Raw genomic sequence first — 16561 nt, forward strand, 5'->3', positions numbered from 1 at the left:
TCACAGGCGCATCTTATATTCGTCACTGCGTCTGGTCATCATAGCAACCACGACTTCTCTGCTACCGCCCATACGATCGAGCCCAGCTGAAATACAATTAACACATTTACAGCGGCAGAACTGGAGGTCTAAATGAACACACTCAGATCATTCCTATCATTGAGTCCCAAAGGACCCACGGCGTCTGCTCTTATGATCTACGCGGATTCTCTCTGTTAGGAGTGCACATTGGCAAGTGACCAAGTAGACCACATAATTACTCCTGCAAGTAATGAATTGAGTAACGTGGTGCGAACCCCCCCTCCCCCTCCAAAAGACAAATACTTTTTTTGACTGTTATAATTGCAGAAGGAGCAATTCCCGCACTTGAAATTGCCCCTGGGTCTCCTTGATGACAGACAATTACTGGTTACCTTATTTTTTTTAACCTACACCTTTACAATTTTGGTCTTTTATTGTGTGACATTTTTTGAAGGCTATGAGTGGCCTGTTATTTGCCACTATCTCCAGACCCTCTTCATTTTTCAAAATGTCCCAATTGTTGCAGATGGCCGGTTTTATGAGATTTGCTGCGGGGCTTTATTTGAAAGTAAAGACAAATCTCTCCATCTCTTTATGGGTATGCTTCTTTTTATTACATAATACCTATTGTTGGGTATGGGAGCCTGCTTTTTTCTGGCTATATCTACATCTCTTTCCTTATATCCCCCTTCTAGTAATCTACCTCTTAGTTCTTCTGACTGTCTGTTGTATCCCTCCTCAGTGTTGTTTATTCGTTTCAGCTGCATAAACTGACCGTAGGGTATGGATTTTTTTACGTTAGTCGGGTGAAAACTCCTGTGATGCAAGAGGGAATTCGTGGCAGTAGGCTTACGATAGCCACTAGTGTGAATGCCGTCCTCTCCAACCTCTTTGAGCACATCCAAAAATTCAAGTGAATGGCCCCCAAAATTGAGGGTAAACCTCATATTCATATTGTTACTGTTATTTAGATAGGACACGAATTCCCTTCATTGCATCTCAGTGCCTGACCATATCATAAATACATCATCGACATATCTTAAAAATGACTATGTATTGCAAATATGGATTCGCCGTGGTGAAGACATATCTGTCCTCAAACACGGCTAAAAATAGATTAGCATAAGTGCATGATTCAGGCGTTCCCATGGCAGTTCCTACCCTCTGTCTATACCATTGGTCATCAAACGTAAATACATTATTAGAGAGGATGAAACTGAGCGCCTCCGCTATAAACTGGCAGTATATCGACTTTTTATCATTTTTTCTCAAAACCTGGTTGATAGCCCGGATCCCCACGTCATGCGGTATCCTAGTGTAAAGGCTCTCCACATCCAGTGACACCAGAGCGAGCCCATCGCGCCAATCAAAAATTGATGGCCCGAAGGAAATCGCCCGTGTCACTAAGATACGTGGGGGCCCTTGACAAAAGGGGTCTGAGCAACCAATCCACGTATTGGGAAAGGGGTTCAGTAAGCGACCCTATACTTGCCACAATGGGGCGGCCCGGTGGGGCTGTGATAGACTTGTGTATTTTGGGAACAAAATACCAGGCCAGTTTTACTGGGGTATTGTGGTATCAATTTCTCAAACATGCTGGATGGCAAAAAATCAGAAGCTATATATTTAGAGCATAATTCCTTTAGCTGAGACAACAGGCCTATTATGGGGTCCTTCCCTAATTTCTCATAGTTAATTGTGTCATCAAGCTGTCTATGCGCCTCACTCATGTAATACTGCTTAGGGCTCTTTCACAATTGCGTTGTCCGGATCCGGCGTGTACTCCATTTGCCGGAATTACACGCCGGATCCGGAAAAACGCAAGTGAACTGAAAGCATTTGAAGACGGATCCGTCTTCAAAATGCGTTCAGTGTTACTATGGCAGCCAGGACGCTATTAAAGTCCTGGTTGCCATAGTAGTAGTGGGGAGCGGGGAAGCAGTATACTTACAGTCCGTGCGGCTCCCGGGGCGCTCCAGAATGACGTCAGAGCGCCCCATGCGCATGGATGACGTGTCCATGCGATCACGTCATCCATGCGCGTGGGGCGCCCTGACGTCACTCTGAAGCGCCACGGGAGCTGCACGGACGGTAAGTATACTGCTCCCCCGCTCCCCACTACACTTTACCATGGCTGCCAGGACTTTAGCGTCTTGGCAGCCATGGTAACCATTCAGAAAAAGCTAAACGTCGGATCCGGCAATGCGCCGAAACGACGTTTAGCTTAAGGCCGGATCCGGATTAATGCCTTTCAATTGTTCAGGATCTTTGGCCGGAGCAAAAAGCGCAGCATGCTGCCGTATTTTCTCCGGCCAAAAAACGTTCCGGTCCTGAACTGAAGACATCCTGATGCATCCTGAACGGATTTCTCTCCATTCAGAATGCATTAGGATAAAACTGATCAGGATTCTTCCGGCATAGAGCCCCGACGACGGAACTCTATGCTGGAACAAAAGAACGCAAGTGTGAAAGAGCCCTTAGTTAGTAAAACCACGTTGCCCCCCTTGTCGGCTGGCTTGACTACGACCTCCTCTAAACTACCCAGCCACTTCAAAGCGGCTTTTTCTTGGGGAGTGATATTTTCATATGTAGCGGGATAGATGAGAGCCTTTACATCCCTCATCACACGCTTCTGGAAGATGTCAATGCCACAGCCAGCCGGCATGGGGGCAATAAAAGTGGACCCTACGCCTCCTGTCAATATGTCCTTAGCAACAGCCCTATCCTCTGTCTCCTGTAAATTGATGCTGGTAAGTAGTTCTAGACAGCTAACTTCCACTGTATTAAAGGGATCTGTGATATCAAACCCTAAATGGTCAGTGCGGGCTGGGATCTCTCCCTGTTTAGGGGGCCGCTGATGGAGTGGTGGATCTTTCAACATTTTCTTTAGATGGAGTTTCCGCACTGCCTTGTGCAGGTCCACCTCAAAGCCCACCGGATCGAATTGCTCTACCAGACTGTATCCCAGCCCCAGATTGAGGGCTGAGATACAGTCCGGGGACAACTCGTAATCTGTGAGGTTACCCTTTCTCTTCTGAGCCCTGCTTTGTGCCCAAACAGCAATTTATGACCACATATGGTCAGGAGAAAATAGGTAACAGATTGTGGGGTGCGTTTTCTCCTATTACTTCACATGAAAATGAAAAATGTGGGTCAAATTTAAATTTTCTTGTAAAAGATGTAATTTTTCATTTTCACGGCCAAGTGTTTATAAATTCTATGAAATGCCATTTGGGCCAAAGTGTTTCCAAAATGGGATCACTTTTTGGGGGTTTCCACCATAGGGGTACCTCATAGTGTCTTCAAATGCAACATTTTGAAATCTGCCCTTCATAAGCCATATGGTGCACTTTCCTTTCTGCAGAATCTGGGTAATAAATAGAGATGAGCGAATTTCATATTTTTAAATTCGTTCACACTTCGTTTGTTGGTAAAAGGTGAATTGCATTATGGATACCGTTACCACAGACCTTATGGAAAACTATGCATTCCGTTATTAATTCTGTCATAATAGAAGTCTATGGGCTGCAAAACGAATCCGTTCAGTTTCCTTTAGTCCTCACATGTATAAAGGAAACGGGACGGATCCGTTTTGCAGCCCATAGACTTCTATTATGACGGAATGAATAATGAAATGCCTCTAAAAGCATTCCGTTATGCATTCCGTCATAGAATTGCTTTATGGTCTGTGGTAACGGAATCCATAACTCAATTCACCTTTTACCACCAAACGAAGTGTGAGTGAATTTCATAAGCGGAAATTTGCTCATCTCTAGTAATAAATATTCGATTTGTTTGACTGTTAACCCTTGCTGTGTTACAGGTGAAATGGATTAAAATGAAAAATCTGCAAGATGAGACAGTCCCGAACACCTCCCATCCTGGAAACAGAAGAGTCCTCTGCTGTTTCAGTAGCTTTCATTGCCGTGCATGTGAGCTACTGAAACAGCGTAGGAATGAAGCTATGCTGTTTCTGAATTAGAGAAACAGCATAGCTTGTGCTACTCCGTTTTCGTAGCTCTCATGCACGGCAATGAGAACTACTGAAACAGCAAAGCGCCAGAGCGCACTACTGTTTCCCGGGCAGGAGGTGGTCGGAACTGTGTCTCATGTCGCCTTAGTAACAGCGAGATGAGACAACCCCTTTAAGAGAAGTCTTCTTGTCTCCCTAAAAGAAATAGTGTGAGTCACAAGCAGAATATAAAGCAATGCTGATAGGAAGAATTTCTAGTGAAGTGACCTACATTGCCAGAAGAAGTGGCATCTGTGATGTGCTGAACATGACCAAAGACTTTGGACTCCATAGTAACCAATAAAGTAACAATGACAGGACTAAGCACTGTTCAGACATATAAAGAGCTCACCTTGACATCCCTCCATACCACTCATCCCACAAAAAGCTATTCACATACGGCTACATCAACAGAAAAATGAGTAAGCTATGGCTCTTGGAATGTGGCAATGTAAACTAAAGTATTTTTGCATGAGATGTGCTATTATTGTGCAAAAGTAGTAAAAAAATAAACAAATAAAGCAATAGGTCGCTGTAATCATACTTACTTAAAGAATAAAAAAGTAACATTAGTTAATCGCCACAGTGTGACCATCATAAATTTAGGATTTGGAGGAGGAAAACAAGAAAACAAAATATTTTTCATCAGACCTCGGATCGCACCCCCATCAGACCTCAGATCAGACGTTAAAAAAAAACAAAAAACAAAAAAACAAAACTTGCCTTGCTTGCTCTAGACGGCATTGCTTCTCCCTGCTCCATGGTTTTCTTCCAGCCCACGCTGCACTGTGACCTCATGTCGCACAGTGGAAGGTTATAGTACACGCATACAAGCACTACGTCCTGATGCTGTCAGGACACAGTGCAGAGCTGGTCCCGGAAGAAGACCAGGGAGGTAGTGAGTGCTGCGCAAGGTTTCGTGTTCCGCGCACCCCCGCATGCTGATGACTGCTTCCATAATGGAAGCGGTCATTAGCATTCTGTAAAGGGAGAATATTACCAATATTTATGCAAATATCAATAATTAATATTCATAGGAGGAGTTGTCTAGTGATGACTCCGCCTATTTATACCTTTGTATTAATAATACAATACTTTCACCTTGCCTTACGCTAATCACTAAGCTAGCTGCAAGCGCCTAACTGAGCTAACTACCGCTTATAAACACACGTTACACAGTAGGTATAATACAAATACACAATATTTATTAACACCTACAGTGCACAACGCACGCAATGCACTTAACAATACAGTACTAAAAATACAGTACTAAACTACACGGTTCCCAAATTCCACCCACAAAACGAATACAGTACACACACACACACATATTAGCAGCCCACCCAACCTGGATTAAAAACTATCCCTAAGAACGAAGGGTTTACAGTGGCGCTGCAAGGGTAAATGCAGGCCACAGATACAGGGTTATAGGGCTAATGCAGGTTGGGGTACAGCAGGGGTAAATAGGGAGCAGGGATAAGGGCAGGTAGGCACGGGTTAGAGGGAAGGGGTTAATGCTGAGTTCAGCAGCCGGGGTCTGGCAATGCAGGGGTTAACCCAGGAAAGGGTTAGCATCGGGACAGGGCAGGGGATTGGTGGTTGAGGGGTAATGTAGTGGGTAGAGGTAGGGGAGAGATAGGACAAGTAGGGGTTCGTTGGTGAGACAGGGTAGGTGCAATGCAGGAGTTAATAGTTGATGGGATAGTGGGGTGATACTCAGCCCTCCAGGGGTATGCCAAGGATACTCGTTTTCCAGGGGTGGTCTTCTTGTGGGGGAGGCTCGGCTCTCCCCGCCCAGTGCAGGGGCCGCCGGATATTTATGTCCGGCGGCCCGCACTGCCGCTCCGCCCACACTGTGGTGCGCGGGCACACGCCACCATCATGAACACGTGGGCCGGCGCAGTGATATGACGTCACTGCGCCAGCCCGTGCATCCCTGAACGAGCGCATCGGGGCCGCGCCACTTGCTAAGCCTTTGATCTCCCGCCTGTAGCACTTGGCATTCTGGGCAGCGCAATGGTAATCGCGCTGCCGGAATGCGCATAATAGAAGGAGGGCAGGTTTCTCCCTTCCTTCGATCATGCATAATTATCTCCAGCAGAGCTGGAGATAATTAAAACAAAGGACTCAGATTCTGTTGAATCTGAGTCCTTTGTTGTCATCAGGATGACCGGACCTTTGTTCGGTCATTCTGATGCAATCAACCAGATTGCATCAGTGTGAATGCTTGGGGCACATTCACACTGATGCACCTGGTTTCAGGTACATATAATGGGGCCTATGGATATGGGGGATATAGGAATAAGAAGGGGACACATATATATATATATATATATATATATATATATATATATATATATAAATATGGGACATATGAGGGGGCACATATTCCCCACAGGGGTCACGATGAGCCCCTGTGAACCACCAAGGGCAGATGTGCGCAGATGCTGGGCATCTCTGCGCACATCATCCTATAATGTGCCTATTAATGCATGCATATATATTATACATGCATGCACGCACGTGTTTGCATATATATATACCTTCCTCAACACATTCAGACTATTAGATACATTGCCCTTTTTCCTTCACTTTTGGGGGGGAGGGAAGTGTGTCTTAGTCTGAAAAATCCAAAAAATAAAATTTAATCAATGTTATGTGTACCTGAAAATGTCACTGAAGTATACGGTTTCTCCCACAAAAAATAACCCTCATATGGCTACATCAATAGAAAAAAAAATTCTAGGCAGAAGAAAAAACTGTCTCCCAGTGTCTTTTTTTTTTTTGGAAATAATGTAGTGCCTCTGGAAAGGTAAGAAGTGAGCTGCTGTCACGGTCTCTCCCGTGACAGGGGTCAGAAAATCTACAATTGCAAGAAAAAGTATGTGAATCCTTTGGAATGATATGGATTTCTGCACAAATTGGTCGTAAAATGTGATCTGATCTTCATCTAAGTCACAACAATAGACAATCACAGTCTGCTTAAACTAATAACACACAAAGAATTAAATTACCATGTTTTTATTGAACACGCCATGTAAACATTCACAGTGTAGGTGGAAAAAGTATGTAAACCCCTAGAGCAATGACATCTCCAAGAGCTAATTGGAGTGAGGTGTCAGCCAACTGGAGTCCAATCAATGAGATGAGATTGGAGGTGTTGGTTATAGCTGCCCTGCCCTATAAAAAACACACACCAGTTCTGGGTTTGCTTTTCACAAGAAGCATTGCCTGATGTGAATGATGCCTCGCACAAAAGAGCTCTCAGAAGACCTACGATTAAGAATTGTTGACTTGCATAAAGCTGGAAAGGGTTATAAAAGTATCTCCAAAAGCCTTGCTGTTCATCAGTCCACGGTAAGACAAATTGTCTATAAATGGAGAAAGTTTAGCACTGCTGCTACTCTCCCTAGGAGTGGCCGTCCTGTAAAGATGACTGCAAGAGCACAGTGCAGACTGCTCAATGAGGTGAAAAAGAATCCTAGAGTGTCAGCTAAAGACTTACAAAAGTCTCTGGCATATGCTAACATCTCTGTTAGCGAATCTACGATACGTAAAACACTTAGCAAGAATGGATTTCATGGGAGGATACCACAGAGGAAGCCACTGCTGTCCAAAAAAAACATTGCTGCATGTTTACAGTTTGCACAAGAGCACATGGATGTTCCACAGCAGTACTGGCAAAATATTCTGTAGACCAGGCATCCTCAAACTGCGGCCCTTTAGCTGTTGTAAAACTACAACTCCCACAATGCCCTGCTGTAGGCTGGTACCTGTAGGCTGTTTGGGCATGCTCGGAGTTGTAGTTTTGCAACAGCTGGGGGGGGCGCATTTTGAGGATACCTGCTGTAGACAGATGAAACCGAAGTTGAGTTGTTTGGAAGAAACGCACAACACTATGTGTGGAGAAAAAGGGGCACAGCACACCAACATCAAAACCTCATCCCAACTGTGAAGTATGGTGGTGGGGGCATCATGGTTTGGGGCTGCTTTGCTGCGTCAGGGCCTAGATGGATTGCTATAGTCGATGGAAAAATTAATTCCCAAGTTTATCAAGACATTTTGCAGGAGAACTTAAGGCCGTCTGTCCACCAGCTGAAGCTCAACAGAAGAGAAGTGTTGCAACAGGACAACGACCCAAAGCATAGAAGTAAATCAGCAACAGAATGGCTTAAACAGAATAAAATACGCCTTCTGGAATGGCCCAGTCAGAGCCCTGACCTCAACCCGATTTGAGATGCTGTGGCATGACCTCAAGAAAGTGATTCACACCAGACATCCCAAGAATATTGCTGAACTGAAACCGTTCTGTAAAGAGGAATGGTCAAGAATTACTCCTGACCGTTGTGCACGTCTGATCTGCAACTACAGGAAACATTTGGTTGAAGGAGGTTCAACCAGTTATTCAATCCAAGGGTTCACATACTTTTTCCACCTGCATTGTGAATGTTTACATGGTGTGTTCAATAAAAACATCGTAACATTTAATTCTTTGTGTGTTATTAGTTTAATCAGACTGTGATTGTCTATTGTTGTGACTTAGATGAAGATCAGATCACATTTTATGACCAATTTGTGCAGAAATCCATATCATTCCAAAGGGTTCACATACTTTTTCTTGCAACTGTAAGAGACTGGCTGCATGTGATGTGATCTGACAGCCTCTTTGGTTTTACTTGTTTCTATGTTGTTGCTGGTGATGACCACACCTCTTGTCTCAGGTGTAGCTTAAGTGGTCATTCCAACTCCTCTATTTAGTCTTGTCTCACCCATCATGCTATGTGGTTTATAGCTCCTTTCTGGCTGTGGAAGTGCTAGTGTTTGGTTCTCCACTGAGTTCCTGCTCATCCGCGTATTTAACCGCTTTACGTCCGCCCATAGGATATAAACGTCCTATGGGTGGACGTTTATTTCTGAAAGCACGTTTTAGAACGTCCTTTCAGAAATAGCAGCTGCACGCTAATCGTGCAGCTGCTGATCGGGTTGCCCGCTGTCAGTGACAGCAGGGCAACCCTAAGACAAGGCAGGGACACTGCCCAGGTGTCCCTGCCTTGTAGATCGCTGCAGACACAGCGCTCACCGAGCGCTGTGTCTGCAGAGAAGGAAGCGCTGTGCGCTTCCTGTTCCGGCCCGGCGGTCATGTGACCGCCGTGACCGGAGTGTGCAGGAGCTGTGTGAGGTCTCTCAGAGACCTCGATCAGCCCTGCTCTGAGCCTGTACAGTGCAGGATTGCTGCTGTACAGCCTCTATAGGGGTGTATTTGTCCTGTAACTGGGGCTACTATGTCAGCCCCAGTTACAGGAGAAATCAACTGTGAAAAAAAAAAGAAAAAGTGAAGTAAATGTCCCCCAGAGGTCTTGTATGACCTTATGGGGGACGAAAAGTGTAAAATAAAAAAAATAAAAATAAAAGGTTGAAAATAAAAAAATAAAAAAAAGTTTCACATGTAAAAAAAAAAAGTCCCCAAGTAAGGAATGAAAAAAAAAAATTTAAAATAGAAAAAATAAAAAAAAGTATACATATTACGTATTGCCGCGTCCGTAAAAACCAGCTCTATAAAAATATCACATGACCTAACCCCTCGGGTGAACACCGTAAAAAAAAAAAAAAAAAAAAACCTGTGTCAAAACAAGCAATTTTTGTCACCTTGCATCACAAAAGGTGCAACACCAAGTGATCAAAAACGCGTATGTCCCACAAAATAGTACCAATAAAACCGTCACCTCATCCCGCAAAAAATGAGCCCCTACATAAGAAAATCTCTCAAAAAATAAAAAAACTATAGCTCTCAGAACATGGACACATTAAAACATAATTTTTTTGTTTCAAAAATGCTATTATTGTGTAAAACTTTAATAAATGAGAAAAAGTATACATATTAGGTATCGCCACGTCTGTAACGATCTGCTCTATAAAAATGTCACTTGACTGAACCCCTCAGGTGAACGCTGTAAAAATAAATAAATAGAAACTGCTAAAACAACCAATTTTTTGGTCACCTTGCCCCATAAAGTGTTATAATGAATGATCAAAAAATCATATGTACCCAAAAATAGTACTAATAAAACTGGCACCTTATCCCCTAGTTTCCAAAATGGGGTCACTTCTTGGGAGTTTCTACTGTAAGGGTGCATCAGGGGGCTTTAAATGGGACATGGCATCTAAAAACCATGTGGAGTTCCTTTTCTTCTGCGCCCTGCCGTGTGCCCATACAGCAGTTTATGACCACATGTGGGGTGTTTCTGTAAACCGCAGAATCTGGGTAATAAATATTGAGTTTTGTTTGGCTGTTAACCATCGATGTGTTAAAGAAAAAAATTGATTAAAATGGAAAATCTGCCAAAAAAGTGAAATTTAAAAATTTGATCTCCATTTTCCTTTAATTCTTGTGGAACGCCTAAAGGGTTAACAAAGTTTGTAAAATCGGTTTTGAATACCTTGAGGGGTGTAGTTTCTACAATGGGGTCATTTATGGGGGTATCCACTATGTAGGCCCCACAAAGTGACTTCAGACCTGAACTGGTCCTTATAAAGTGGGTTTTGGCAATTTTCTTATAAATTTGAAGAATTGCTTCTAAACTTCTAAGCCTTCTAACGTCCTAAAAAAATAAAATGACATTTCCAAAATGATGCCAACATAAAGTAGACATATGGGGAATGTTAAATAATAAATATTTTATGAGGTATCACTTTCTGTTTTAAAAGCAGAGAAATTGAAATTTAGAAAATTGCGAATTTTTCAAATTTTTGGGTAAATTTGGGATTTTTTCATAAATAAAGGTGAAATATTTTGACTCAAATTTATGATTATCATGAAGTACAATGTGTCACGAGAAAACAATCTCTGAATGACTTGGATAAATAAAGGCGTTCCAAAGTTATTACCACATAAAGTGAGATATGTCAGTTTTGCAAAATGTGGCCTGGTCAGAAAGGGGGCAAATGGCCCAGATGGCAAGTGATTAAGATTTGTGTCTTTTCCCTATTTCTAGTTTTTGTATTAGGCCTGAGGGAGTCTCCTGTTCCTTTAGCTGTGAAGGAATAGGTCATCTTTTGTCCTGACACCATTTCCAGTGCCCTTTAGGGTCAGATAAAGTTCTAGGTTCCTACATATTAACATTCCTACCATCGAGGTCTGTTCATACTGATAGTAGTCAGGGCTCTGTTTAGGGATTCACTAGGTGGTTACCTTTCCCCTTTCCCTAGTTTCCAGGCCTAGTACCTTTTCCCTTCCCTCCTGTGTTCGGTGTGGAGTTTACCACCCACACTGCGCCGTGACAGCTGCTAGAGGGACAGCAGGCAGTTTTTCTCTGAGAAGCAGTATTATAAAGTTTCCTATTAACCTGTACTATTGATTTATGTAACGTTTGTTAAAACAGGGCCGATCCTACACGGGGTGCAGTGGGTGCCCCGCACCCCAGCGCTGTCACCCGAAAGGCGCCGAGCGAGCCGCCGGGACTTTTTTTTTTTTGACTTTTTTTTTTTTGACTTTTTTTTAATTTTATTTTATAATGCCCGCTCACTCAGCTGTGCCGGCCCCCAGCTGATTCCCCCGCTGTTTTGCTGGCTGACGCCGCCCGCCGCACGGTCAGTTCATTTACAATACCTGGCTGTGGGCTGCCGGTGGGCGGTGGCTAGTATTCAAATAGGGGGGTGGAGTTTTGGACCCGCCGGAGGCAGAGAGGGAGTGCGTGCTGTGCGGCGCAGGCTGAGGTCACGTCACGTCACGTCACGTTACGCTACATCTGAGTACCCTGCGCGCCTGGCCGCCTGCTAGCTGGTGAGGTGAGGGCATATAAAAAAAGAAGTATGTACCCCCCCCTGTCCCACAGTGCTACGAATCCTCTGTTGTCCCCTGTATTACCCTGATACCCATCAGTTATATAATATATAATCTGAGGGGTATCAGGGTAAATTATACAGGGGGTAATATAACTAGGGGTATCAGGGTACATGAGGGGTAATATAACTGAGGAGGGCTAGGCTACTATCAGACATTATACAGGGGTAATATAACTTATCTTACCCCTCACCCCTGTATTATGTCCCTGATATAGCCCTCCTCACTTATATTACCCCTGTATAATGTACCCTGATAGATAACCCCTTAGTTATATTACCTCTGTATAATGTACCCTGATACCCCTCAGTTATATAATATAACTGAGGGGTATCATGTTAAAATATACAGGGCGGGGTAATATAACTAAGGGGTATCAGTGTAAATTATTATACAGGGGTAATATAACTAAGGGGTATCAGGGGACATTATTATACAGGGGTAATATAACTTATATTACCCCTGTATAGTGTACCCTGATACCCCTTAGTTATATTACCCCCTGTATAATTTACCTGATACCCCTCAGTTATATTACCCCTGTATAATGTCCCCCATAACAGTGTGTGTTATCCACAGGTCCCCCATAACAATGTGTCATCCACAGATCTCCCATAACAATGTGTCATCCACAGATCCCCCAAATTATTTTAAAAACCTGCTGTTTCTCTAGATGACCTTATGTTTATGGTAGTGGTAATAGAGTCTCAATGGTCTATAAAAGCAGCTACACTATTTTTACAGACCTTTGAGACTCTATTAACACTACTATTAACTATTAACATAAGGTCATCTAGACTAGAAAAAGCAGGTTTTTAAAATTCTTATTTTTCCCATTTAGGTGTTAGAGCAATCTAATTAAAGTTATGTTTTAACACCTAAAGAGAAAGAAAAAATAAATAAAAACCTACGGTTTCTCTAGATGACCTTATGTTGATAGTAGTGTTAATAGAGTTTCAATGCTTTGTAAAAATAGTGTAGCTGCTTTTATAGACCCTTGAGACTCTATTACCACTACATTGTAAAGGGGAGGAGTTAGTAAGATAACCACGCCCATGTGGGGGCGCCAGAAATATTTCTGCACCCAGGCGCCTGTGACCCTAGGATCGGCCCTGTGTTAAAAGGTAAGTGAGAATCTCTAAGCTGATCAAATTTAGTCTTCCTGAAGTTCATAGTTATTGTCGTTCTTAGGCAGAACACCCAAATGAAAGATGATGGTCAGAAAGTGGAAATTTTATATATTACGATCGCTAGTTCCTACGTGCCTACAATCCTACGCTTTTCTTATTCTGTTTGGGCAGATGGTTAACATTAAAGTGGTTCTCCAGATTTTCTTGAAAATCTTGCCTCCGGTTTCACCGCCTCTGCTGTGCTCACATGATTGCAGAAATGTAAATGAATGAAATACAAGTTAGATTGAATCTTTTCCCAGAAAACTACAGTATATATCAATCTGCTGCCTGCAGCTCAGACACTTTGTTCGATGTGACAGGTTCCCTTTAATAATGAAACTTTACAGTAAAATCGGAGAAGCTTTACCGTATTTAAAAAAAAAAAAAAATACACTGAAGCATATGTTTTGATATGTCTATTTTAAAAATAGAGGCGTAATGCATAAAATTGCACAAGTTCTTTTTTTTGCTGTATATGTTTAAAGCATACACTAAATGTAAAATGTATACAGTGGATATAAAAAGTCTACATGCCCCTGTTAAAATGTCAGGTTTCTGTGCTGTAAAAAAGAGACAAAGATAAATCCTTTCAGAACATTTTCCACCTTTTAATGTGACCTATAAACTGTACCACTCAATTAAAAAACAAACTCAAATCTTTTAGGTGGAGGGAAGAAAACAAAAAAAAAAACTAAAATAATGTGGTTGCATAAGTGTGCACACCCTCTTATAACTAGGGATGTAGCTGTATTTAGAATTAATCAATCACATTCAAAATCATGTTAAATAGGAGTCAGCATACACCTGACGACATTTAAAGTGCCTCTGATTAACCCCAAATAAAGTTCAGCTGCTCTAGTTGGTCTTTCTTGAAATGTTCTCAGTTGCACCCCACAGCAAAAGCCATGGTCCACAGAGAGCTTCCAAAACATCAGAGGGATCTCATTGTTCAAAGGTATCAGTCAGGAGAAGGGTACAAAAGAATTTTCAAGGCATTAGATATACCATGGAACAAAGTGAAGACAGTCATCATCAAGTGGAGAAAATATGGCACAAGCCGCACAACAGTGACATTACCAAAAACTGGACCTCCCTCCAAAATTGATGAAAAGACGAGAAGAAAACTGGTCTGGAAGGCTACCAAGAGGCCTACAGCAATAATAAAGGAGCTGCAGGAATATCTGGCAAGTACTGGCTGGTACATGTGACAACAATCTCCCGTATTTTTCATATGTCTGGGCTATGGGGTAGAGTGGCAAGACGAAAGCCTTTTCTTACGAAGAAACATCTGAAGTCTCCCAAAAGCATGTGGGAAAAGGTGTTATAGTCTGATGAAACCAAGGTTGAACTTTTGGGCCATAATACCAAAAGATGTGTTTGGCGCAAAAACAACACTGCACATCACCAAAAGAACACCATACCCACAGTGAAGCATGGTGGTGGCAGCATCATGCTTTGGGGCTGTTTTTCTTCAGCTGGAACTGGGGCCTTAGTTAAGCTAGAGGGGATTATGAACAGATACCAATCAATATTGGCTCAAAACCTTCAGGCTTCTGCTAGAAAGCTGAAAATGAAGAGGAACTTCATCTTTCAGCATGACAACGACCCAAAGCATACATCCAAATCAACAAAGGAATGGCTTCACCAGAAGATTAAAGTTTTGGAATGGCCCAGCCAGAGCCCAGACCTGAATCCGATTGAAAATCTGTGGGGGTGAGCTGAAGAGGGCTGTGCACAGGAGATGCCCTCGCAATCTGACAGATTTGAAGTGTTTTTGCAAAGAGTGGGCAAATCTTGCCAAATCAAAATGTGCCATGCTGACAGACTCATACCCAAAAAGACTGAGTGCTGTAAGACTGAGTGCTGTAATAAAATCAAAAGGTGCTTCAACAAAGTATTAGTTTAAGGCTGTGCACACTTATGCAACCATATTATTTTATTTTTATATTTTTTCTACCCTCTACCTAAAAGATTTCAGTTTGTTTTTCAATTGAGTTGTACAGTTTATAGGTCACATTAAAGGTGGAAAAAGTTCTGAAATGATTTATCTTTGTCTTTTTTTTTTTACAGCACAGAAACCTGACATTTTAACAGGGGAGTGTAGACTTTTTATATCCACTGTATACATTTTACATTTAGTGTATGCTTTAAACATATACAGGAAAAAAAAGAACTTGTGCAATTTTATGCATTGCGCCTCTATTTTTAAAATAGACATATTAAAACATATGCCAATACTTCAGTGTAGACTTTATATCTACTGTATAGAAATTAAAGAAATTGAGGGTGCCGTCGTGCCCATGTTGCAGATATAGTGTAATGGGATCCATTGGGCTTCTGTTAGAAAACCTGGCATTTTACATAATGCATCTTGCTATTTTGTCCCATATTTTGACAAAATCAGTGACAGAGGCCCCTAACACAGCCTCCAACTCCGATGTGAACATTGCCTAAAACATAGTGTACAAACATCTTCAATTGCTTTTCAATGGCTTTTGTTTCAAGATAACGCGAGGAGTTAACAATCTTGAGTTGAGTTTGTGTGTTAACCCTGCTACATCTGTACTTTAACATAAACATCATAAAGTATTTACAAACAATACATTTGTCATATTTCTTGATGGTCAGCTCTGACTGAAACAAAAATCAAAGTACATTGAGTTAATCATTTTTTTTTATTTTTTTTTATCTTTCAGAAAATACAACTTCCCAAAAAAGTTTCCCTACTTTATCCAGCATATGAATTGCATCTGTATGGTGAAGGTGTTTACATGGAAGAAAGCAGAAATTTTTCCTTAACTGGAATTCCAGTTTTATTTCTTCCTGGAAATGCTGGCAGTTACAAGCAGGGTATGTGTAATGTTATACTGTTACAACTGAGTTAACAAAGCAGATTAAAATGTTATATTTAAAGGGAATCCGTCACCAGTTTTATGGTGTCCTAAGTGCAATATAAACTAGTGACAGATCTTCTTTGCTGGGTCATTTTGTTTTCAGCCATTTTGCTAAAATCTTAAGCTAAACAGCTCCAGCACATGCAGCTTTAGTCCTGATATTCATGAGCTCCTGGCTCTCCCTGGTCCACTTGCTCCTATTTCAGATGGAAAAAAAACTGTCATTCAGAGGCAGGTGGGCAGGGGGAACCAGGAGCTCATGAATATGGGGACTCATGGACATGCGCTGGAGCTGTTAGAGCCTAGCAGCATAAAACTGGTGACAGATTCACGTTAAAGGGTTTGACTGATTTATTTGCACATTGTGCAGTATTCACAGTTTTTCAGTGTGTATTCACGTGTGGGGAAAATCGCATCATAGTACAGTTTAAGTGAATCTCGTGTACATTATTTTTTTTTCTGCCCGGAAATTGACCTGCTGTGTGGACTTTAAAATGTCTCCTTGTTGCCCCTGTGAGAAATGGACAACCTTTCTCATAACTTTTATTATCGGTGTATGTTTTTATATCTGTCGTGTGATTCTATGCCATTCTGTGAAATTGTCTGTACAATGCCGTTCAAT

At 42.0% G+C, this 16561-nt stretch overlaps 1 protein-coding gene across 2 annotated transcripts in view; it reads left to right on the forward strand.

Moving 5' to 3' along the window:
• PGAP1 (post-GPI attachment to proteins inositol deacylase 1) overlaps positions 1-16561 on the forward strand; it is a 1296519-nt gene that overhangs the window by 110829 nt on the left and 1169129 nt on the right. For both annotated transcript variants that reach the window (XM_040441657.1, XM_040441658.1), the window contains exon 2: positions 15742-15895. In XM_040441657.1, the coding sequence (XP_040297591.1) occupies positions 15742-15895 (154 nt within the window). The remainder of the gene's footprint in view (positions 1-15741; positions 15896-16561) is intronic.

Source organism: Bufo bufo, chromosome 7, assembly GCF_905171765.1.
Source record: "Bufo bufo chromosome 7, aBufBuf1.1, whole genome shotgun sequence".
NCBI classification, from domain to species: Eukaryota; Metazoa; Chordata; class Amphibia; order Anura; family Bufonidae; genus Bufo; species Bufo bufo.